Here is a 26,023-nt window from a genome sequence, read left to right on the forward strand (position 1 = left end):
GGTCCAAAAACTTAAGGTGCTGAGGCATGAGTTGGCCCTGCAGCAACCTCAAGCTGGACACTGTCGTGTAGAAGTCTCTAGAGAAGAAATCTTTGAGGTATATTTCCTCTAAAAATACTTATTTGGGTATTTTTCACTTTCAAAACCATTGTATATCCAGTGTTTGCTTTCTTTGAATGCACACCTGTCAATATTCTATGTTATGACTTTCTGCTTACACCATATAAGTGCTCTATTTACATGTGCAGGAGTCTTATCGTCAGATAATGAAGATGAGAACCAAAGATCTGAAAAAAAGACTTATGGTGAAGTTTCGAGGAGAGGAAGGGCTGGACTATGGGGGTGTAGCCAGGTATTGCTTACCTTTCTCTTCTCCCCTCCCCACCCCCCTCTTTTTTATTTTATGTTTACAGAAACTGTACTGCTGGAGAGATAATGAGTGTGAGATGGTTAATCTTGGAAACTCTCAGTAAACTATTGGTAATATTCACTGAAATGGTTTATGGTACCTGGAGTCTGTATATGCAGGGTTTCACATTTGAAGTGCTGCACATACAGAGACTAACCCTTCAGCTGCCTATTCTGTCCTTCTTAAAAGGTTACTCCAACTACCATCCCCACTTCTGCTTTTTGAAGTGGTCATGGTGGTAGGAGTCTGGATGTGTGCAGTGTTTCAGCTTGAAACATTTCCCATCCATAGTAATTAGCCCTTTTTTTTTTTTTCTTTTTTTTTCAGGTGCAAGTTGCACCCTTAGCACACGTAACATTGGCAGCCCAGAACTCTGTTCTGGGTTACAATGTAAATTTTGTGCAAATTTCTGACACTGCACGCTGGCGACAGACATAATGTGAATTTTCAGTCCTGTGTCTCCCCTCCCTTTCAGCCCTACAGCCCTCACACCTCCCTATCCCCACTATATAGTTAGTTTATTTTTTTAATTTTTTTAAACTCCCTCTCTCCCTAGTGCCAGGAAGTTAAGTTTATTTTACAAATTATTTTTAAAGACATCTGGAGGTGGTGACCTACACAATAATGCCCACAGGGGCATTATTCATTATTTAAATGAAGAAATAATAATAATAATAAATCTTTAAGATTGCAAGACAAAACTGATTACAAAACTACATTTTAATAGATGCACACATCCTGTAGTGTGATGCAGTGGATATGTGTAAACATGAAAGTCAGGCACCTATTGTTACATCTCAAACCTGATATTGCTCTGTGTTGACAGGGAGTGGCTCTATTTACTATGCCATGAAATGTTGAATCCTTATTATGGACTTTTCCAGTACTCCAGCGACAATATTTACACTCTACAAATTAATCCTGATTCATCCATTAACCCAGTAAGTGTTTTGCAAAGGGAATTGCTTGGGTTGCTAGAATGAATACCTACACTTTTTTTTTTTTTTTTTTAAACTTCTTCTTCACTGTGCTGTCAGTCAATGTTAAGACCCTCTACTCAGGTACATCATTGGAAATCGAAATCTTCATACCAGCAAGTTTTCACTTCGTGTATCATACAAGACAAAATGCAGAAATAATCATTTTGTAATCCTTTTAAAGCAAAACTGCCTCAAACTTTATGTTCTGCAGCTGTTTTTGTTATGCACATTTGTTTCAGTTTTTACTTTGATTTTGCTTTGCCATTTTTCTAAATCTGGTGCATAGTCACTACAGCCTGCTACATTAGTTATGATGCCAGGGGTAGCCTGGCGCCTTTGCCTGTTAATGGGGCAAGCCATCTTGCAACTGCTTGCGCCTTTTACCTGGATGGCTCCACGGGCCGCTGTCTTCTGCAGCCGGCACGATATCTGTTTTATGCAGAAACACTTTTCCAAACAGGACTCTCATTCATTGGCTAAGTGCGCCCACCCAATGAGTAGTGAGTATCTGTGCATAGAATATAAACAGAATTGACGATAGCCAGCCTCTGGCAGCATCATTAAATATCTCTGTGCAGCATTTCATTCTGAAACTCTGCACATTCAGATTGCAAACACTATGACCACTTCAAATGACTGATGGTGGTTGGAGTAACGATTTGAGCAGTTGTTATGTTTGAGATTTATTTATTAATTTTTATTTCCTCTTGTGTGAATATTGGGGGTATGTATCTGAAAATCGGTGTTTTCGTTGATCTGCTTTTCAAAAGTTAATGTAAGAAATTTGGGTGAATGTACTACTTGGTGTCAGGTGTATGTCCTTGATTGTGCACACAAAGTAGAAATTTAATAAGTGCATACACAGCAATTCAGAAAATGGCAGTGCTATTCCTCTTTCTGAATGAAAACATAGGTTCAGTGTACCAAAGCCCTCAAGGACTGAATTTTCTCGAACTTGAAAACGTATTTAACTGATCTCAAAGCCCATATCTGTTGGAGTATTCTTACCTTAGTACAAATTATTTGGCAGCCTATTCCACAAAATAAAATGTCATTCAGATCCCTGGGCAGGGATAACCACAAGAACCACCAAATCCAGACTTTGGAGTTGCTGATGTGTTAATATGTAAACAATAATATCTTACATTATCCTGTTCAACAAAATGTGTGTATATTCTGTTTAAAGTTATTTGTTTGCAATGCTCTGAAACTCAATACTCAGACTCCTTTCCTCCTTAGGATCACTTGTCTTACTTCCATTTTGTTGGCCGAATTATGGGGCTGGCAGTGTTCCATGGACATTACATCAATGGGGGTTTTACCGTCCCATTTTACAAGCAGCTTTTGGGGAAACCGATTCAGCTTTCTGACATGGAGTATGTGGATCCAGAACTACACAAGAGCTTGGTGTGGATTCTGTAAGTATTTGTACAAAAACTAATCGGTATATTTGTGTTACTTTTTTATGCCAGAGTTTAAACTTCTGAATGTCTTCTTTACTAGTGAAAATGACATCACTCCTGTATTGGACCACACATTCTGTGTAGAACACAATGCATTTGGGCAAATCCTTCAGCACGAACTTAAGCCCAATGGGAGGGACATTCCCGTAACAGAGGAGAACAAAAAGGAGTATGTGAGGTATGATAAGGGGCAACATCCTTCTTAAAGGCTCACTCTAACCACCACCACCATTTCATTCTTCACGAACTAGGTTTTGTTGATTATAATCGGTCACTTTTTTGTGTGGCAATATTTACAGTTTGCCATTACCACACATCTAATTGCTCTGAGGCACAACTGATATAGATTATTTTAAGCAAACAAATATGTTTGAATGACTATCTGTTCCTGTCCAAATCTGAGATGATTAAATTGCGTATACGCAGAAGTAAATTCACACTGACACACGGAGTTCAGGTTAAAAGAACTTCGAGAAAATTTAATGGCATCTGGTTAAAAAGCGGGCTCGCAGACCCTTATAAGAGCAATATTACATCATCATAGAATATCAAGATAACAACAAATAACACCTAACCCAATTAATGATGTTTAAGTGGCTATGTCAATACCCACCCATCAATATTATTAATTGGCTTAAGTGTTAAGTGGCCGGCTACATGACCTCCCACCGAGAGGTGGCGTCATCTTGGACACGGGAGTGGACACGATGGCCCAGGCGCCATCTTGCTAGCAGGAGGCTTTACTCGATGGGAGGGGGGCTTTAGGCGCCATTTTGAGTAGTTAGTGATGTTAGATTCGAGGTCAGATTCAAGGCTTTTTAGTGAATGGACATTTCATTAGTTCAGTTCTCATGATCTAACTATGGCATACATTGTTACATATTACAGGAACTTGACAATTCCGGTGTTACTCATATCCTTCTAGAAAATGCATTCTCTTGCTAATATTCTAAATGCTGTTAGGAAAATCTGTCATATAATGAAGTTAATGGGGAAATTTAATAAAGGTTTTAATAATTCTACAACACAACCACTATAGGCACTTCATAATATATATATTATTTATTTATTTTTCTTAAAAAAATTTCACAATCGGTGTCATCATGCACAGCTGAGAATAGCAATTACTATGCATGCCTAGTAGCAGGTGTCTGGACAGATGATCTCAGAAGAGGAGTAGCTGCCCATGCTGCGAAAAAGAAATTGTCTTAATAATCTAAACACAGCAAAATTGTGTGTGTGTATATATAGTTGTGCCAGTTCCATATACAAAAGTGCCTTATCGCAGGCACTTCCTTTAGTGAAGGCATTTTATTTGCATGTTCCTTAACTGCTCTCTTGTAACATCGTAGTCTGCGCTGGGGGGGAAAAAGAGTTCATAAAGTAAATCTACACATTTGTTTCTGCGGCTGATCCAAAAGAAGATCACAAAAGCAGTTTGTAACAGTTTACGATTGTGTCACATATAGGGAAATAATTTCTTCATTCCAAAATCTCAATCCTCACCACTTTCAAAAATTGTAACCTGTAATATTCTGATTTCCCCTCCCCCCCCCCCCCCCCAAAACCCACCGGAAAGGAAATTTCATAAAGATAAAATCTTTCATCGTAAAAAAAAAAAATGAAAATATTGGCAATGACTACTAGGGACTACTTTGTCTTGTTTCCTTTCCTACACTTGACCAAAAAAAAAAACTGTCAAACTTTGTCAAGCCTTCAGCCATTACTAGTGATGGCTGAATGGAAAAAGGCTTTGTCCGTGGAGGCTTCTGCAGTCTTGTGGGATACTCAACAGATATCCATGTTGTACCCACGCGGGTTCCTACCAGATGAAGTGCCGGAAGCTAAAGGATCCAAAGAGGAAGAAGATGAGTGACTACCAGTGACCGTTTCTGATAAGTAAAACTCTCCTTTCCCTGCACCAGTCAGCCATCACTCCCCAAGCAGCGATATCCTCATATCTGCAAAATACTCAAAGACCCCAGAAGGTGACAGAACCACTTCAAATCCTGTGCCTAAAATTGCACTGCATACTCAAAATGGACTCTTATGTTTTATAAAGGAGTGAAATCGTTTTCAAAATGTGAAAATATATCTATCTATATCGCTTTTGTGCAAGAAAGTACCTCACTGACCTTTGTAGTCTAACCATGCCTAGATTTATTTCTTCCTGCTGTTTGGACTAAGGCAATAATCCATTATGTTTTTAGGGCAGACTTACTGAACATCGCCACTAACAAACTGTATAAGCATCATTTAAAATTATAAGTGCGGTGTAAGTGACAAAGTACTTATACCAATAGGTGGAGCGCTTTAACACATATAGCTTACCAAAAATGGTCAAAATGATATTTAAAGGAGCCTGTATGTGATAACACTGGCTCCGTATTATGGCTTGTGTGTTTATTTGGGGTAGCACGGCCCGTCTCCTTCAATGTGGGGTATTCCTCAAAAGAAAAGAATGGGAGAAGCAGACCAATGTGTAGAAGGGGTTTGTAAAAATCTCAATATTTAAGAGATAAATGGTGTGCTCACCTGGTCCTGAGCCTGTGGGTCCCGGCTCTAGGTGTAAAAGTATTGTGCCAATTTGAGTGGGGATGGCACTACCCCTAGGAAGATGTAGTTGAGGTTTTTCCCCAAAAAAGGACTTGAAAGGATTTTAAGTAAAAAGTAATACATTTATTCTATTGTAAAATAAAATAAAAACAGTATAGTAAAAAAGTCCTTAATAAAAAAAGTCAGTTTGTAGTTGGCTACTACAAAAGGACTTTTTTTATTAAGGACTTTTTTACTATACTGTTTTTATTTTATTTTGTTTTACAATAGAATAAATGTATTACTTTTTACTTAAAATCCTTTCAAGTCCTTTTTTGGGGAAAAACCTCAACTACATCTTCCTAGGGGTAGTGCCATCCCCACTCAAATTGGCACAATACTTTTACACCTAGAGCCGGGACCCACAGGCTCAGGACCAGGTGAGCACACCATTTATCTCTTAAATATTGAGATTTTTACAAACCCCTTCTACACATTGGTCTGCTTCTCCCATTCTTTTCTTTTGAGGAATACCCCACATTGAAGGAGACGGGCCGTGCTACCCCAAATAAACACACAAGCCATAATACGGAGCCAGTGTTATCACATACAGGCTCATTTAAATATCATTTTGACCATTTTTGGTAAGCTATATGTGTTAAAGCGCTCCACCTATTGGTATAAGTACTTTGTCACTTACACCGCACTTATAATTTTAAACGTTGTTCTCGTGGAATAGAGGATATTTCCACATTGGTGTTTTGAGCAGCTTGACTATTACTGTATTCGTTTATTAGATACTCTGGTATACACATCCCTCTGTAATAGGAGGTACTCTTTGATCTGTATAAGCATCATGTTTGCAGAATTGTTGACCTAAATCAGTTTGTTAAAATAAGAAAAATAAAATTTTTTTACGTGTGTGTATCAGACAGCCTGCTTCTATACACAAAACGGTTATGTCAGACATTATTTCTAATTCATGGTGCTCTATATTCTCACTCCATTGCTTTGGATATGCAATGCTAAATTATCCTTATTCTCTACAAAAGTAATGTCGATGGTTCACTTTAGGTGCAAGTTTGTAAAGTTTCCACTTTGTCACACAGAAATACAAATCCTCGTATTTTGTGTCTATGGTTATGAGGTCAGTAAAGTGTATGAAATAACTGAATATGTTGTCACTTTGTCCTGAGATGTGTGTATCTCTTGCAGATTATATGTTAACTGGCGGTTTATGAGAGGTATCGAGGCTCAGTTCCTAGCTCTACAAAAGGGGTTTAATGAATTGATACCTCAGCATCTCCTGAAGCCTTTTGAGCAGAAAGAACTGGAGGTAACAACAATCTAATTCTTACTTTTATATACAAACTTGTGTTTTGCTTAAGCAGTGCTATATTTCTTTATGTATAGTGGCATTACAGGATGTTTAGACTGCTGATGGACAGGTGGCCTCCTACATAAATTAAAATGAAGTATGTCCAACCCCATAAAATACCTTGCAGACTGTCACCAGCATTGAACATATTGCCAAACTCAAACAATATGTTGTGGAAATAGAATTCCAAAAACTGTCAAATATGTAATATAAAAGTACAGTAAGTCGGTTTTCTTCTTGGATTGCCTAGGATTAACAGTTGCTTGTGATGTCAGTCTAAATAAGAGTGATTTATGGGTTGTGTCTAGAAATTTACTTGTCATGCATCTTTGTTGTGGACTTATTTTTTTTTTTTTTGAATTTCGCAGCTGATCATTGGTGGACTGGATAAAATTGATCTTGTGGACTGGAAGGCTAACACCAGATTGAAACACTGCATGGCAGATAGTAATATTGTACAATGGTTTTGGCAAGCAGTGGAGTCTTTTGATGAGGAGAGGAGGGCACGTCTTCTGCAATTTGTTACAGGCTCTACGCGAGTACCGCTCCAGGGCTTTAAGGCATTACAAGGTGAATGTAACATGTAAACAAGAAGGCCGCAATCCTAGAATGAGTAAAATACATCCAAATACTTAAAATAATTTAATATAAAACCGCATAAAAGTGCAGTATAAACTAACAGTCCAATGTGCAGTCTTTGAAAATATGGTTCCATCCATCTCAATTGTTTGCAGAGCATCCCAATGTTTCAACAATGTAAGGAGGCAGGGGAGACAAAATGCAAAGAAAAACACATATAGGATTATATCTGATAATCATTTTATTTAATTCATTTACACAAAGTAAACTCTTACACTATGCAACATTTTGGCTAATGTAACTGGTAGCGTACACTGAGCCAGCTTCTCCTTCCACATATTGCTTAGAACAGGTACTCCTTTCTCTGTACACAGCACTCTCTTTATTGACTCTGGGACACATAGTGACTTCTACAAACATAAGGTCCTTTTATAGGTTAGGTACTGTAATTTGTACATGGTACTGTATACTATTGTTAACCAGAACTTTTCCTGTAAGGATCTACAGGTGCTGCAGGACCCAGGCTTTTCACTATACATCTAATTGATGGCAATACAGATAGCCTTCCCAAGGCACACACCTGGTGAGTGATATTTCAACACCTAATTATAGATTCTTTCTGTGATATGACTGTGATATAAAAAAATCAAGCTGGTGATAGATAATCTGATCCTGCAAACCAGTAGTGTTGGTGGATTATTTTGTTAAGGCAGGTTTGTAAATAGCCAGCAATTTATGTAACACCTGATATAGCATTTAACTTGTTACAAGTAGACATAGAAACATAGAAACATAGAATGTGACGGCAGATAAGAACCATTCGGCCCATCTAGTCTGCCCAGTTTTCTAAATACTTTCATAATACTTTCACATAGACCAATGTATAACGACCAAAATAGAGAATTTGGAGATCAGACCTTTATAAACTGTATCTGGTCCCTGAATACAGTGTACCATCCAAGGCTCACTACAGTCCTGTTATTCTTAAATAACTCTGCCTTTCCTTTTTTTGAAATTGGATACCTCAAAAAGCACTGAGGCTCACTTTGGCACACATGCATTTTAAAAGGGGAGTGCATCACTTTTTTTTATTTATTTTAACCTGCAAGCAAACACGTTTAATCAAATATATACAAACCAAAATAAAGCAAGGAAAAAAAAAAAAAATTGACAGCCATATAATACGTTTACAAACTTATATAATCGTGGATAGATTGCATTGTTTGATTTAGCTCTCAGATAGGGGAGTTTCTTCAGCCCTCTTAACCACCCAAACACTTGTTTTCCTGGCACTATAGTGCCCTGAGGGTGCCTCCACCCTCAGGATCCCATTCCTGCCGGACTGGATGGAGTGGAAGGGGTTAAACTTACCTCTTTTTCCAGCGCCAGGCGGGGAGCTCTCCTCCTGCTCTCCTCCTCCTTGGCTGAATGCGCATGCACGGAAGGAACCGCGCGCGCATCATTCAGCCGGTCTCATAGGAAAGCATTATCAATGCTTTCCTATGGACGCTTGCGTCTTCTCACTGATTTTCACAGTGAGAAGCACGCAAGCCCTCTAGCGGCTGTCAATGAGACGGCCACTAGAGGCTGGCTTAACCCTAATATAAACATAGCAGTTTCTCTGAAACTGCTATGTTTATATAAAAAAGGTTAAACCTAGCTGGACCAGACACCCAGACCACTTCATGAAGCTGAAGTGGTCTGGGTACTTATAGTGGTCCTTTAAGCCAATGTTCTACCCAAGAACAAGAATATTAATTTAGACCAATTTATTTTAGTTTGAACACTAACCTATTGTGAGGAACCGGATCAAATGCCCAGGCAAAATCAACGTAGGTCACATACACTGCAACACCCTTATCTATACTTCTGCTTACTTTGTAGAATGCAATTAGGTTAGTTTGACATGACCTATGTTTGATATAACCATGCTGATTATTGCTAATAACAAAGTTCTTATTAATGAATTCTTGAACATTATCCCTTAATAACCCTTCAAATACTTTTCCAGTCACAGAAGTTAAGCTCACAGGTCCAGGCAAGGATTTTGAACCCTTTTTAAATATATTGTAATGACATCTGCCTTCCTCAAACCCTCTGATACAATTCTTAAAGAAAATCTTGAAAGATTAAATTCAGAGGTTCACTTATTTCCACACTCGTCTCCTGAAGTACTCGTGGGTGAATACAGTCAGGCCCAGGAACTTTATTTACATTAATTTTCTTTAGCTGTTGTAGCACCTTGTATTGAGTCATCCAATCGCAAGTTTTTTGCCGCAATCATTTGTATATCTCTTAGGATCCTCATTAATATATACTGAAGAAAAATAGTTATTTAAATGTCTGCATTTTCCTGGTCTTCATTAAATTAACGAACACTCCCATCTCTGTTTTCCGTGTACCTAAGCTTTAAATTTTGATGTACTTGAGAAATTGATAGCCAAAGAAAGCAAAACCAACCCCCAAAAAAACGTTAATTTTCTAGTTTAGCCACTGTAATTGCGGTTGTTTTTTTTTTTTTAGACATTTTTTTACACAAATTGCCTTTTTAAAAACTGACAGTAGATCATTGTATAGCAACATTTTGTCTCCTGTCAGGATGTTGCCGGGTGAAGAGATCATCCAACTGCACATGTGTAAATCTTTCAGGCATACCCAGTGCACTTTTTAATCATAACTAGGGATAGGGCACTGATTGGTTAATCAGTGTCCACCCTGGAGTGAATGTAGAAAGCATAAGAAAGAATAATCAGGTAAATATATAAAAAAAACAATTATATTTACCTACTTTTTTTCTGTCTTCGGAGTGAGAAACCCATCCCAAAGACCATCCTTGCTCTTATCTGCCCATTTTCCTCTGGTTTTGAATTAAGATAAGAAGACACTGCCTGTGGTGCGGACTCAAGTCAGCAGCTTAGGTCACACTGATCTCTAATTGGATGAGCTATACCTTCAAATCAGGAAGACTTTTTTTTATAAAAAGGGGAAACTGGGCTGAAAGGTAGAGTTTTTTTCTTTGTGGGGAAAAAAACCCTCAAAGAATCTGCACCCCTCTCCCATTTCATCCTTTTGTATTTTGAGGACATTTATCCAATTTGATCATTTTGCAATAAGTCTTATGGGGTCTGGGGTTCAATTTACAATACTTTTTGTAGTCCAATCATGGGTAAATTAAGAATTGTTTGTTTCAAACCTTTTTCTTTTGTTTCAGTTTTAACAGGATTGACATTCCGCCGTATGAATCATACGAGAAGCTGTATGAGAAGCTTCTAACTGCAGTAGAAGAGACTTGTGGCTTTGCCGTGGAATGAGTGTTTTTAACCAAAGGACATAATTACACAAACCTGATCAAAACCTATAGACATGCTGCAGTCCGTCAAACTATTATACATGTTCCCTTATTCCCCTTTCAGTCATCGTGGGAAAAGCTTGACATGGTTATCATTTCATTTCTCCTTTTTAACCCTACTCAAACGATCCTCACCCTGGTATTACTTTCCAAAAGTATTACTGAATGCCTGTATACAGTGGACTTGATAAGTAGCTGTTCAAAACACATGGATGTTTATAAAAGGTATTTATGCTAAGAGGATCATCAACTGAAAGCTACACACTGATATTTCTTCCTCAGATTTGAATGATGGAGATAGCCTTTAACCCAGTGGATTTTTGTAGCTTTTCATTTATTTGTGCTTTGTACACCAACACAAAGCTAACCATTACTATCAGGAAGCTTTCTGCTGTAGCAGTTTTTATACAAGTGGCACATGCAACTATTGTGAAGGGTACCTGGGTGTTTACAAATCGTATCCTGGTGGATTTGCTAAATATATATTTGCACAATAGGGACCAGCCTGCTAAGCTGAAAATTACTTGCAGCATTAGCTTGAGTTTTAAGTATTTGAAATAAAGTTTGCTTCAGAGAATGTTTTAATATAGGAGTGAAAACTATTCAAGAAATGTGTTATATGTGGTCAAAGGCGATTTTTGTTTTATTGCCAAGCTATGAAGCTTTGTTACATTGTCTGGAAAAATGGAAGTGTGATGCATTGTAAACTTCATGTTGTATTTTCCATTTTAGACCTTTTTATTTATGAATTCATTTAAGTGTACCCTCATGTATAAAATTTTCCAGAAAGTTGTATAGTAAATATATACTGTAAAAATCAAACAAAATGGAGTATTGTACATTTTATATTTCTAGACACTGAACACTTTCTAATTGATATTGTATGTGTTAATAAATGTACCTCATCAGAGGAAAGAAAGATGAACGTGAGGTAAATGTGAGATTTTGGAATTCTAGGAGTGGATGTCTTAATATTTTGAAAAGGCATTTATCCTTAAAAATTACAGCATTTCACATTTTGTGCTGCTAACCAACACACTATCAAAAGTTTAGTGTTCACAGTTCAAGATTCATATTTCTGATCGAAGTATAAACTTCTATTATGCCCCTCCATGAATTAACACTTGCAAGTATCCCACAATACAACAGGTTACATAGGCTAATGATAGACTTGCATCCATCAAGTTCAGCCTATTCACGTCTGCTTTTGCTATTGATCCAAAAGAAGGCAGAAAAAAAAGTTTGAAATGCTTTCCAGTTTTGCAACAAAGTAGGAAAAACTTCCTTCTTGACATCAGAATAGCAGTCAGATCTCTCCTTGCATCAAAAAGCTAGTACCCCACAATTAAAAAATTAAATCTCTGTATATAATGTTTTTGCAAGTATTCATCCAGTTGATGTTTAAACATCTGTACAGACTCTGCTAAAACCGCCTTTTCAGGCAGAAAATTTCACATCCTTACTGTACTATACTGTAAATCCTTTCCTTTGCGTAAACTAAATCTCCTTTCTTCCAGTCTAAATGTGTCATCTTGTGTCCTATGTATAGCCTTTCAATGAATACCTTTCAAGACAATGGTTTGTATTTGACCTGAAAAAATATATGTATAATGCTATTGTATCCTCTTCTAAAGCGCTGTTTTTTTGTTTTCTAAACTAAACAGATTTACTTTTGTTAACCTTTCTTTGTCACGAACATATTCCATTCCTTTGATTTTGTAGCCAGTCTCTGGCCTTTTTCTAGTGCAATAATATCCTTATTTAAAACAGGTGCCCACAATTGCACTGCATATCGAAAGTGTGGTCTTACCAATGTTTTCTAAAGAGGCAAAGTTATATTTTTATCCTGAGAATTGATGCTCCTTTTTACACATGACATTACTTACTGGGATTAGCAACTGCTGATTGCACATTGTTGCCTAGTTTGTGTATAACAATTCCCAAATTCTTATGTGTTACATCCTAAACTGTAGTGTATTAGAGATAAGCTGCTTGTGCATTCTTTATCTCTAGGTGCTTAACTTTGCCTTTATCTACATTAACTTGCATCTACCATTTGAGTACCCAGCCCCCCAATCTATCTAAATCCCTCTGCAGCAAGATGATACCCTGCTCATGTTGCAGATCACACAACTATGTAAAGTAATACAAACACTGAAACATGACTTTCAGTGCCTATTAAGAAGGGACACTATAGTCACCAGAACAACTACACCTTAATGTAGTTGTTCTGGTGAGTATAATCATTATATGCAGGCATTTTCATGTAAACACTAGCTTTTAAGAGAAAAGCTAGTGTTTACATTGCCCCTAGGGACACCTCCAAGTGGCCACTCAGATCGCCACTGGAGGTGCTTCCTGGTGCAGCGCTGCACAGTAGGCAGCAGTGCCATTTAGCGTCTCCACGCTCTGCATGGGGACGCTGAATTTTCCTCATAGAGATGCATTGATTCCTATGCGAAAGCATTGAATTGGCAAATCTAATGTCACCAAGGGGGCGGGGTCCAGTGCCAGCAGACCCGCGCATCGCTGGAAGTAAGGTGAGATTTTCATGCTTTTAAAGAGGGGTAGGGGGTAAGAGGGGCGCAAGCAACATTAATGGTGCGTTTAGCACTATGGGGTCAGGAATTCATGTTTGTGTTCCTGACCCTATAGTGTTCCTTTTTTTTACTGCAACACCCTGGACTATACCAGTACACATTTTGGCAGCAAATTTCAATTTAGTTTTAGTCTGTCTTTGGACTAAAAAAAGGCCATTTTAGTCATCTGAATTGGTTTAGTCGACACGACTAAACTCCAATGGTTTTGTTTAAGCCTCTGTATACATCTTCCACTGCCCCTTTGTGTCCTCTGAGCACCTATGGGTGTCTCAAGTCCTGGTCTTCCAGGCTTTGGTGCTTTTGGCAGTGTGGGCAGGTGCCAAGTCCTGCTGGAAAATTAAGTCAGCATCCCCATAAAGCTTGTCTGCGGAAAGAGGCATGAAGTGCTCCAAAATCTCCTGGTAGACGGCTGCATTGACCCTGGACTTAATAAAGCACAGTGGACCAACACCAGTAGATGGCATGGCTCCCCAAATTAACACAGACTGTGTAAACTTCACACTGGACTTCAAGCATCTTGCAGTGTGTGCCTCTCCATTTTTCATCCAGATTCTGGATCCTTCGTTTCCAAATGAGATGCAAAAGTTGCTCTCATCAGAAAAGAGGACTTTGGACCACTGAGCAACAGACCAGGTCTGTTTTTCTTTAGCCCAGGTAAGATGCTTCTGACGTTGTTTGTTGTTCAGGAGAGGCTTGACAAGAGGAATACGACATCTGAAACTCATGTCCAGGATCCGTCTGTGTGTGGTGGCTCTTGATGCACTGACTCCAGCCTCAGTCCACTCCTTGTGAAAGTCCCCAACACTTTTGAATGGCCTTTTCCTGACAATCCTCTTCAGGCTGTGGTCATCCCTGCTGCTTTTGCACCTTTTTCTTCCACACTTTTCTCTTCCGCATAACTTTCTATTAAAGGACCACTCTAGTGCCAGGAAAGCATACTCGTTTTCCTGGCACTAGAGTGCCCTGAGGGTGCCCCCACCCTCAGGGACCCCCTCCCGCCCGGCTCTGGAAAGGGGAAAAGGGGTAAAACGTACCTTTTTCCAGCGCTGGGCGGGGAGCTCTCCTCCTCCTCTCCGCCTCCGTTCCTCCCCGTCGGCTGAATGCGCACGCGCGGCAAGAGCTACTTGCGCATTCAGCCGGTCACATAGGAAAGCATTCATAATGCTTTCCTATGGACGCTTGCGTGCTCTCACTGTGATTTTCACAGTGAGAATCACGCAAGCGCCTCTAGCGGCTGTCAGTGAGACAGCCACTAGAGGATTAGGGGGAAGGCTTAACTAATTGATAAACATAGCAGTTTCTCTGAAACTGCTATGTTAATAAAACAATTAGTTAACCCTAGCTGGACCTGGCACCCAGACCACTTCATTAAGCTGAAGTGGTCTGGGTGCCTAGAGTGGTCCTTTAATGTGCTTTGATACAGGGGTTAAAGGCTCAGAAACCCTTTGCAGGTGTTATGGCTTACTTAGCGGATTAGAGTGGGACACTGAGCCTAGAATATCGCACCTTTTTGGGCCTGAAATATGAAGCCTGCAGAGCTTTTTGGCTTAAAGTTGATACGGCCTCAACGCTGTTTTTTTTGTTGTTGTCAAGAAACGAAAGATCCTAAGTTTGACGCAAACAAAGACTTCAAGACTGACAGAGCAAAAAGATTATGACACCATACAAGTAGGCAGACGAATGCTACAATTTTCTCACAGATGGAGAGAGACCACTGCAAATCCGTGGATTTTGAATCTAGTTGCAAGAGGATACAAAATAAAGTTCTTAGATATACCAAGACCAAGTTTCCTTGTCCCCTCCTACCGTTCAAAAAAAAAAAAAAAAAAGCAAGCTCTATTCTCCACTATCTTTACTCTTTTAACCGCTTAAGGACCAAACTTCTGGAATAAAAGGGAATCATGACGTGTCAGACACGTCATGTGTCCTTAAGGGGTTAAAGAAAGGTGTTGTAGTAAGAGTTCCAAGAACCCAGCTGTATCAGGGTGTCTACTCTCGGTTGTTCCTGGTCCCAAAACCAGATTTGTCCTTACATCCCATTTTGGATCTAAAAGGCTTTGCAGTGGGAAATTCTTCTAAAATGGTCAAAGAAAGAAGACTCGGATTCTTTAATAAACAGTTCAGATCCTGTAAGCAGACAACTAGAATGGTGGCAAAAGACCAGTTTCATGTCGGGTCTATCATTTCAAGAGATGGGTCATAATCACCACAAACGCTTTCAAATATAGGTTGGGGTGCACACCTGCAGTATCACTTAAGGCAAGGTACATGGTCAGAAGAAGAAAAAAAAAGGAATCCTCCAATCACAAGGACTTGATAACCGTTTTATATGCTCTTAATCCGTTCAGAGATCTCATTATGGGGAAAGTGGTGAAAATTAATTCAGACAACCAGACTACCTGTCTTACCTGAACAAACAAGGGGGCACAAGGATAAGAAAATTCCATTCCCTTTGCACACAAATATGTCCTGGGCTTAACCCCTTGAGGACACATGACATGTGTGACATGTCATGATTCCCTTTTATTCCAGAAGTTTGGTCCTTAAGGGGTTAAAGTCATCTAGAAGACATATCTGCTACTCATATCAGAGGAATAGACAATGTTATTGCAGACGATTTAAGCAGGTTGAGATGGTCCCAGAACGAGTGGTCTCGAAATCCGGTCATTTTTCTTATCAGCTGGTGAAGATATTCAGCCTGCCGGTCATCGATCTAATGGCAATAAGGTCAAATGCAGAGGTGACATAATTTGCTCCATTCTACAAGGCAGACATGCCTCTGGTCTTGATGGGCTGTCAATCAAATGGGACTTCAGCCTGTCATACATATTTCCCCCGGTGAACCTAATTCAAGGGATCTTGCAAAAGGTGAAATCAGAACATGCAATGGTACTGGCCATACTCCCATACCAAATTGGAGCTGGTTCTCAGTTTTAATGACGATGGTTTTAAGGTACTGGGAACATATTGTTTCAACAGAGCTCCTGGAGGACGATGGGATTCCAGTGGAGGTATTGAAAATGTTCAAGTTGATGGCTTGGCTGCTGCATGTCTAATCCTGCATAACAGGGGCATTAAGGAGAGATTCAAGACTTAGCAGAGGTAGATCTTCTGGTGAAATTCAGCAATCTGTTTGAAAATTTGGACAAAATTCCTTCATTGGTGCATTTCTCACCATTGCCTCCGAGATTCTCCTATCTACTGATACTATCTTGCATTTTCTACAGGATGGCCTTAGTTTATCTACCCTCAAAGTTCAAGTTTCTGCTCATTTTTTGGTAAAGAACTTCGCTTTGAATCCTCTGATTAGGAGATTTTTTTTAAGTCTGTCGGGCTCCAAGAAGAGAGGGATTTTTTTTCCCTCTTGGGATCTGTCTTTAGCTTTGAAGGCTCTTTGTACCCATCCTTTTGAACCTTTGGAGGAAACATGTTTAAAGCTAATGTCTTAAAAAGAAAAAAACAACAAAAAACGCATTTTTGGTGCCCATAACTTCTGCTAAGAGGATAGGTGAAAATTTTGTGGTCACTACTCTATGCTAATTCTCCTTGACCTTTCTGTGGCTTTTGACACTGTTGATCATCAACAGCTTCTTCTCATCCTCTGCAATATCGGTTTACAAGATATTGCTCTCTCCTGGTACTCCTCCTACCTCTCTCAGCGCTCTTTCAGTGTTTCTTTCTCTGGCTCTGCTTCATCTCACTAACTCCTCTCTGTTGGTGTCTGTGACGGACCGCCTGGCACTCCGACAGAGTGCCTCCGCCAATCGATGCTCCTAGTGAATTCTAGCACTCCAGCAGACACCATAAGCACTGCAGACCCCACTTCCAGCGATGCGGCTGCGCCATGGGTCTCGACGTCCTCATATCACCCTGGACCCAAGACAAGGATCCAGATTCCAGTGGGCAGACCTCTCCTACTCCCAGAGAGCGTAGCAGGAACAGCTCTTAGAAGAGCTAGTGATTATACTCAGGGGAGTATTGTGATTATAGCAATCCCCAGAGTGTATGCAGTTCTCCAATCCCCCAAACATGAGCCAAGACTTCATGAAGGGGTAAAGTATCTCATTTAATGGGAGCCACAGCTGGCCTTTTATGCCACATGCAAGGGAACACCCACTTGGACACTCCCACACATTATACACAGCCCCTCCCATCATCCTGTGAGATAAATGAGTCAAGTCTTGTATGTAACTCAATTATCTCCAGGCAGAAAAACATACATTTGTATAAAGTGTCATAATTACCCCAAAACACACACTATCCCCACAATCTGTCTTACATCCCCTGATAGCCCTGATCTGGGTGAACAACCTATCCACAAATCACCCAGATCAGATCAGGAGTTCAGACATTTTATGGAAGTCATTATTTTGCCCAGGCGCAGGCATGTTCCCATGCCCAAAACAGTTCCATAGAATTGTGGCTAAGTGCCGTTGGAGGAGCGACCGGGAACTGTGAGGTTTTCATCCCCCTGAAGTCTGTTTGCGGTTTTTCGTCAATGCAAACAAGATGGCCGCCACCTCGTGGTCGTCTATAGGAATTGCTGCCACCCAGGCGCACACTTAGACCACCGAGGTGGAAATTGCAACCCTGTATCAATTAAGCTTAATAAGCTCCAGAGTGGTCTCCGGTTCATGCGGTTGTTCGGTAAACGATCCATATAGCCCCAATTGCACGAACAGAGCCTGTTATAAGTCAAAGAGGCACAATTGGTGTTTTGTCACAGGGTAGGAGGCTGGCAAACAGGCCCCTCCAACGTCAGTGGCAAAGTTCAGTTTGTCACCGTGTCCCCCAAGGTTCAGTCCGTGGTCTCTTACTGTTCTCTATCTATACTGCCTCCCTTGGTAAACTTATTAGCTCCTTTTGGCTTTCAATATGATTTCCATGCGGATGACACTCAAGTCTATCTGTCCTCTCCTGATCTCTCCCGTCCCTCTTGACTAGTGTCTCTGACTGCCTCTCTGCTATTTGTAACTGGATGGCTGCCCACTTCCTTAAACTCAACTTGACCAAAACTGAAATTCTGGTCTTTCCTCCCTCAAGTGTTGCTAATACTGTGTCTGTCTCCCTCCAAGTCAACGGTGCTACTATCAGCTCCACCACTTAGGCTCGCTGCCTAGGTGTTCTCTTTGACTCCGACCTCTCCTTCACTCTTCATGTTCAATCTATCGCTAAATCCTACCACTTCCATCTCCAAAACATTGCGCGCGTCCGACCCTACTTAAAGTGGCACTGTCAAGCCGAATCCCGTTTTTTTTTTAACCCCCCTCCCGCCTCCACTACATCCAATCGATCCCCTAGTCACCCCCAAATGCCCCTAAGCCCCCCACATTACCTCTTTTTAATTCTTTATCTTCTGCCCCGATCTATATTCAGGGGGCCGCCATCTTTGTGTGGGTAGGTGAAGTCCCTGTGGGACACGTCATCTACCCACACTACACAGACTGTGAGATTCCCGCACATGCCCAGTGAAACACCTGGACATGCGAACGGGAATTTCACCTATTCATTCAATCATCAGACAGACGAATTAATGAATAGAAACATCAGACAAACAAGCTAACACTGAGTATCAGTGTTCGTTTAGTTTGTTACAAGGAGGGAACTACCGGCGTGCAGCTCCCTCCTTGTAATATGTAACTATAGAAGCGGCAGGGAGCAGAGCTCCCCACCACTTCATAAGCCCCCCAGGTCCCCCCCTCACTCTATGGGGGTCAATATGACCCCCATAATAGCACAAGGGAGATTAAAATCTCCCCAATGCCCCTACTCGCTATACCGCGAGTAGGGGCATGTCCACTAAACAGTGAGCAGCCTGTGGCTGCTCACTGTAAAAAAAAAATGGTAATAAGGGGGGGGGGACCTACTGTCCTCCCCCCGGCCCCCACCCCTGCGCAGTGGGTGGGGGCCCTAATAAAACAATAAGGGGGGGCCTACTGTCCTCCCCCCCTGGCCCCCACCCCTGAGCGGTGGGTGGGGACCTACTGTCCTCCCCCCCGGCCCCCACCCCTGCGCAGTGGGTGGGGGCCCTAATAAAACAATAAGGGGGGGGGGGGGACCTACTGTCCTCTCCCCCTGGCCCCCACCCCTGAGCGGTGGGTGGGGGCCCTAATAAAACAATAAGGGGGGGAACCTATTGTCCTCCCCCCTGGCCCCCACCCCTGCGCGGTGGGTGGGGCCCTAATAAAACAATAAGGGGGGGGACTTCTGTCCTCCCCCCCTGGCCCCCACCCCTGAGCGGTGGGTGGGGGCCCTAATAAAACAATAAGGGGGGGACCTACTGTCCTCCCCCTGGCCCCCACCCCTGAGCTGGGGGGTGGGGGCCCTAATAAAACAATAAGGGGGGGGACCTACTGTCCTCCGCCCCTGGCCCCCACCCCTGAGCGGTGGGTGGGGGCCCTAAGAAAACAATAAGGGGTGGGACCTACTGTCCTCCCCCCTGGCCCCCACCCCTGCGCGGTGGGTGGGGGCCCTAATAAAACAATAAGGGGGGGGACCTACTGTCCTCCCCCCCTGGCCCCCACCCCTTCGCGGTGGGTGGGGGCCCTAAATGAACCCCCCCATCAAGGTGACTAGGGGTACCAAGCCCCTAGTCACCCCCCACCCAAAACATTCTATCCCCTACCTACCCCCCTCACCCTAAAAATAGTGAGGGGGGAATAAAATAACTAACCTGTATAAAAAAAAAAATATTAAACTTACCATTTGACGTCTTCTTTTTTCTAAATTCTTCTTTCTTCAGTCCCCCAAAAGGCCAAATAAAAATCCATAAACCCGTCGCACTTTAAAAAAAACAAAAAAACGAGCGCAAACAAAAATTAATCCATCTTCACCCATGGAGGGCACGCCGCGTACTGAGCTCCGCAGGGCGGGGCAAGGCTTATAAAGCCTTGCCCCGCCCTGCAATTAGGCTTAGAACACAATGATTGGTTGGTTTAAGCCAATCAGAGTGCTCTGTGTCATTTTACACAGCGTGGGAAAATTCAAAAGAACTTTCCCACGCTGTGTAAAATGACAGATCACTGTGATTGGATGGTTTTCAAGCCATCCAATCACAGTGCTCTGTGTCATTTTACAAGCGTGGGAAAATTCCAAAGAACTTTCCCACGCTTGTAAAATGACACAGAGCAGTGTGATTGGATGGATTTCAAGCCATCCAATCACAGTGCTCTGTGTCATTTTACACAGCGTGGGAAAATTGAACTTTCCCACGCTGTGTAAAATGACACAGAGCACTCTGATTGGCTTAAACCAACCAATCATTGTGTTCTAAGCCTAATTGCAGGGCGGGGCAAGGCTGTCTAAGCCTTGACCCGCCCTGCGGAGCTCAGTACGCGGCGTGCCCTCCATGGGTGAAGATGGATTAATTTTTGTTTGCGCTGTTTTTTTTTTTTTTTTTTAAAGTGCGACGGGTATGATGGATTTTTATTTGGCCTTTTGGGGGGCTGAAGAAAGAAGAATTTAGAAAAAAGAAGACGTCAAATGGTAAGTTTATTTTTTTTTTTTTTTACAGGTTAGTTATTTTATTCCCCCCTCACTATTTTTAGGGTGAGGGGGGTAGGTAGGGGATAGAATGTTTTGGGTGGGGGGGTGACTAGGGGTTTGGGACCCCTAGTCACCTTGATGGGGGGGGGTTCATTTAGGGCCCCCACCCACCGCGCAGGGGTGGGGGCCGGGGGGAGGACAATAGGTCCCCCCCCTAATTGTTTTATTAGGGCCCCCACCCACCGCGCAGGGGTGGGGGCCGGGGGGAGGACAATAGGTCCCCCCCCCTTATTGTTTTATTAGGGCCCCCACCCACCGCGCAGGGGGGGGGAGGACAATAGCCCCCCCTTATTGTTTTATTAGGGCCCCCACCCACCGCGCAGGGGTGGGGCCAGGGGAGGGAGGACAATAGGTCCCCCCTTATTGTTTTATTAGGGCCCCCACCCACCGCTCAGGGGTAGGGGCCGGGGGGAGGACAGAAGGTCCCCCCCTTATTGTTTTATTAGGGCCCCCACCCACCGCGCAGGGGTGGGGGCCGGGGGGGGGGAGGACAATAGGTCCCCCCCACTTATTGTTTTATTAGGGACCCCATCCACCGCACAGGGGTGGGGGCCGGGGGGGAGGACAGTAGGTCCCCCCCCCTTATTGTTTTATTAGGGCCCCCACCCACCGCTCAGGGGGGGGGGGGGGAGGCCGGGGGGGAGGACAATAGGTCCCCCCCCCTTATTGTTTTATAAGGGCCCCCACCCACCGCTCAGGGGGGGGGGGGAGGCCGGGGGGGAGGACAATAGGTCCCCCCCCCTTATTGTTTTATAAGGGCCCCCACCCACCGTGCAGCGGGGGGAGGACAATAGGTCCCCCCCCTTATTGTTTTATTAGGGCCCCCACCCACCGCGCAGGGGTGGGGGCCAGGGGGGAGGACAGTAGGTCCCCCCCCATCTTTAACCCCCCATCTTTAATTTTTTTTTTCTACAGTGAGCAGCCACATGCTGCTCACTGCTTACTAGACATGCCCCTACTCGCGGTATAGCGAGTAGGGGCATATTATTTACTAATACTAAGTAATCTTTACTTAGTATTAGTAAAGTTGTCTGAAAGACCAATTCAGGTCTTTCAGCCTTTTAGTAGATAGCTCCCTGATACCGTGGGAATTAGGGAGTTATCTACTAAGCGGCTGAAAGATGCAGCCGCGGCAATGAATAGGATCGGAGTTTCATTCATTAGAATGAAATTCCGATACAAACAAAGTACCGAATTGCATCCTAACACCAATGGAGAAACAGTGCTCATTCTGTTAGGATGCAATTCGGCAGTTTTGCCGGCGTTCTGTCTGACAGGACGTTCGGCAATACTGACAGGAAGCATTGTGGGAACAGGGAGGAAAGCTAGGGATCATGGGAAAATTGCTCTGACCAGCGGAAATTAAGCACACTTTGCTCCTCCGCTGGTCTGAGCTGGTCAAGCGGAGAAATCCTCCATAAGACAAAGAGTCCCTACTTTGTCTTATGATTTTAAAGAAAACTAAAGAAGACAGGAAGAAAAGAAGAACAGATCCTGAGAGAGGGGGAGAAGAGGAAGAGATTGAGGAAAGGTAAGTTCGGCATGACAGTGCCGCTTTAATGCCAAATGTGACTAAGGTGCTGGTCCATTCCACTGTCCTTACACTCCTTGACTACTGTAATCCGCTTCTCAGTGGTCTTACGTGCTCCCAACTTGTGCTGTTACAGTCCATAATGAATGCGGCGGTGAGGCTCATCTTCCTGTCCTCCCACGCCTCACCCTTCTGTCAGTCCCAACATTGGCTTCCTGTAAGATATAGGGCTCAATTTAAAATTCTGGTTCTTGCTTTCAAATCTCTACATAATGCTGCTCCCACCTATTTATCCTCCTGAAGACTTACGTCTATCTGTTGTCCGTTCTCCCACCTCTGATGCTCGCCTTCAAGACTTCTCGAGGGCTGCATCGTTCCTGTGGAACTTACTTCCCTCCTCCGTTAAATGCTCACCCAGTCTTCACTCCTTCAAAAAAAATCATTAAAAACCCACTTCTTCATAAAAGCAAATCAAATAAACTGTTAATAGCTCTCGACTGATTCCTCTATTGCAACTGTCATTAGTCTACTATCCTTACCTTTTGTGTCACTTTACCCCACTCACTCAAGCATGTAAGCTCATTGAGCAGGGCCCTCAACCCCTCTGTTCCTGTGTGTCCAACTTGTCTGGTTACAAATACAGACTTTAGGGCCCCCACCTGCCGCTCAGGGGTTTGTTTGTCCACCCACTGTAAAACGCTGCGAAATTTGTTGGCGCTATATAAATAATAATAATAATAATTAGGGAACCCCTATCGTACCATATGTGCTAGAGTTCCGATACCGCACGGATCAGTTGGCCAGAATGGTGAAGGAAATCCTCCAGGCGGCTCAGAAGCGACAGAGTCTGTTACTATTGAGGTGCCCGGCAGTGTATGTTCCAGGTAGGGCAAAAGGTTTTGGTACTAAAACCAGTAAGACAAGATAAACTGCAGGCAGCATGGCAGGGCCCCTACAAAGTGATAGAGCAACTCTGCGACACCACTTATGTAGTTGCCAGCTGTGCTGATGAAAAGATCTAAAGGTGCTTTCACATAAATATGTTGAAAGAGTATCGGGAAAGGCAGGAGGATAAAGCTGCAGTATATGCCCCTGCTACAGACTACCGAGACAGCTTCCCCCTGCCCAATCTCTTGGAACATGAGCCCCAAACTGATCTAATTAACCTGGTAAAATTGGGAGATAGCTTAACGTCTATAGAGACAGAACAAGCCAGACAGTTATTAACAGAGAAACTACTAACGTTCTCGCAGAAGCCAGGGTACACCACGTTAGCAGTCCACAAAGTGGAAACCCCCGGTCAACCCCCGGGGGAACCATCTCTGGCGGCGAAACCCCTCTTCCCATCGGGGTGTTCGCCACAATCTTAATATGCATAAGTGTTGCTGCTAGCTTTCTGTATAATTTTGATGATCTAAACGCTTCTCTGCTGCTTTATACAGACAAATGTTTGTTTGTTTATCCGGCTCCTAGCAATGGAACGTGATGACATCACACGTGACGAACGTGACGTCTGATGTCATCACACACATGCCTGCCGATCCCGGAAGTCACTGGAGGTGCTGGAACTGCCAGGGATACTGAAAATTACCTCACAGCTAGTGATGTTGCGAACATGACATTTTCCGTTCGCGAACGGCAAATGCGAACTTCCGCAAATGTTGGCGAACGGGCGAACCGCCATAGACTTCAATAGGCAGGCGAATTTTAAAACCCACAGGCACCCTTTCTGTCCACAATAGTGATGGAAAAGTTGTTTCAAGGGGACCAACACCTGGACTGTGGCATGCCGGAGGGGGATCCATGGCAAAACTCCCATGGAAAATTACATAGTCGATACAGAGTCTGGTTTTAATCCATAAAGGGCATAAATCACCTAACATTCCTAAATTGTTTGGAATAACGTGCTTTAAAACATCAGGTATGATGTTGTATCGATCAGGTAGTGTAAGGGTTACGCCTGCTTCAGAGTGACAGACCAAACTCCCCATTTAATGCACCGCAAACAGTCCATTTGCACAAGGTTGGATACCAAGTTAACCATGTCCCGTTCCTTGTCCTCACTGATGTCATTGAAGGTCTCTTCCTCCACCCAGCCACGTACAACACCAAGGGTCCCCGAAAGGTGACAACAAGCCCCCTGTATTTTTTTTTTTTAAATGTACACTACTGTTACACCAGATATGAGTTGCACTGGTGTGACACTGTGCCCTGGCAGGCCCTGAAACGCACACGTGTGAAGGAAACTGACTGCTATTATTTCACAGTCAAATTTCTAGTTTTTTTTTTAATGTACACTACTGTTACACCAGATATGAGTTGCACTGCTGTGACACTGTGCCCTGGCAGGCCCTGAAACGCACATGTGTGAAGGAAACTGACTGCTATTATATTACAGTCAAAAAAGTGTTTTTTTTTTTTTTAAATGCAAGCTATTGTGTCACCAGATATAAGTGGTGGCACTGGGACCACCTTAAAAATATTGGATATCGCTAAAAATCATGATCACTATATACTAGACATGTGCAATTCGTTTCGGTCCGAATTAAAATTCGTCCGAATTTCAGATAATTCGGACATTCGGGTGCTTCCGAATGTCCGAATAGTTGAATTGCCGAAATTACCGAATTTCTGAAGTGTAGTAGTGCCAAATTGCTGAAGTGCCGAAGTTCCGAAGTGTCGAAGTTCCGAAGCACAGTATTTCTTTTTTTTTTTAATTCTTTATTTTTGCAATGCATATGATGGTAACATACAGGCACATGGTACCCCAAAGGCAATCCGCATGCACATTTCAAAGCAAAGAGTGTATAACATGGATATCATTAGGGTATGGTAGGACAATGCACTTTTTTAATATTTTTGAACAGGCTTAAATCATAGTGAAGTAAATAGCTTGAAAAGTTGTAACAAGTTAAGACTAGCTGTGTCATAGTAGAGAGGTATCCAAGAGTTAATAGGGCTTTTGTAAAGACCTGACACTGGGTATTAATAGAACAAGTCATAGCAACTAGCAGAAGCAATAAACATAATAATACTAAAGAAATAATAAAGAAAATAAATGCAATCTACGATCACGCTGGTGAGGGATATATCTGGTTGCATTAGGTCGTTTGTGAGTCCGCTTGTGGTGTTCAGCCTATGCCGCATAGAGGCCATATAAAGCGTTGTCGCCCGGTACCAGTCTCTGCGTCCCCCTCCTGTTCTTTCCGTGTGCGATGTCTGGGCAGAATGGGATGTGATCTCCGAGTGCTGTTGGGCTTACACACCCTGCGGTTTAAGGGGACTGTCTCTGATTTGTGCCGTACTCGCTGGGGAAGTCTGGAGCTCTGCGGTCGAGGTGGGTAGAGATGTCCTCGCTGGTGGTCTGGTCGGTAATGCGTTGCCCCCTGTTGTGGCTTCTTGTACTTTCTCCTGTTGATGGTCGTGCGGGGGGGGTGTTTTTCCTTACCGCTTTGTTTTACAGGCTGACCCCCGGTAGCTGCTGGGCTTCCCGCCGGCTTATAGTGTAGATTTCTGGGTTGTTCTCCCTCAGGAGATCGATGTGGTGGCTCCGCAAGACGAGCTTCCAACTTGGCCCAGAAGCTGGCAAAGATCGCGTCCAAGCGCTCCAGCACATGTTCGGCGGCCCCTCCTCTAGCCTCCATGGGCTGATGC

The 26,023-nt window shown here is 42.8% G+C and overlaps 1 protein-coding gene across 2 annotated transcripts in view; it reads left to right on the forward strand.

Moving 5' to 3' along the window:
* The window catches only part of SMURF1 (SMAD specific E3 ubiquitin protein ligase 1), a 37,938-nt gene extending 26,349 nt beyond the window's left edge, over nucleotides 1-11,589 (forward strand). The window contains exons 10-18 of one of the 2 annotated variants that reach the window (XM_063430270.1): nucleotides 1-97; nucleotides 249-352; nucleotides 1,236-1,350; nucleotides 2,629-2,807; nucleotides 2,893-3,030; nucleotides 6,603-6,723; nucleotides 7,134-7,335; nucleotides 7,852-7,927; nucleotides 10,556-11,589. The exon at nucleotides 1-97 is cut by the window's left edge and continues 105 nt beyond it. In XM_063430270.1, the coding sequence (XP_063286340.1) occupies nucleotides 1-97; nucleotides 249-352; nucleotides 1,236-1,350; nucleotides 2,629-2,807; nucleotides 2,893-3,030; nucleotides 6,603-6,723; nucleotides 7,134-7,335; nucleotides 7,852-7,927; nucleotides 10,556-10,655 (1,132 nt within the window). In that variant the 3' untranslated portion in view covers nucleotides 10,656-11,589. Of the gene's footprint in view, nucleotides 98-248; nucleotides 353-1,235; nucleotides 1,351-2,628; nucleotides 2,808-2,892; nucleotides 3,031-6,602; nucleotides 6,724-7,133; nucleotides 7,336-7,842; nucleotides 7,928-10,555 lie in introns of both variants that reach the window. The other variant, XM_063430269.1, reaches the window with a different exon arrangement.
* The last annotated feature ends 14,434 nt before the right edge of the window (nucleotides 11,590-26,023 follow it).

This window comes from Pelobates fuscus, chromosome 8 (genome assembly GCF_036172605.1).
Source record: "Pelobates fuscus isolate aPelFus1 chromosome 8, aPelFus1.pri, whole genome shotgun sequence".
Taxonomy (NCBI): domain Eukaryota; kingdom Metazoa; phylum Chordata; class Amphibia; order Anura; family Pelobatidae; genus Pelobates; species Pelobates fuscus.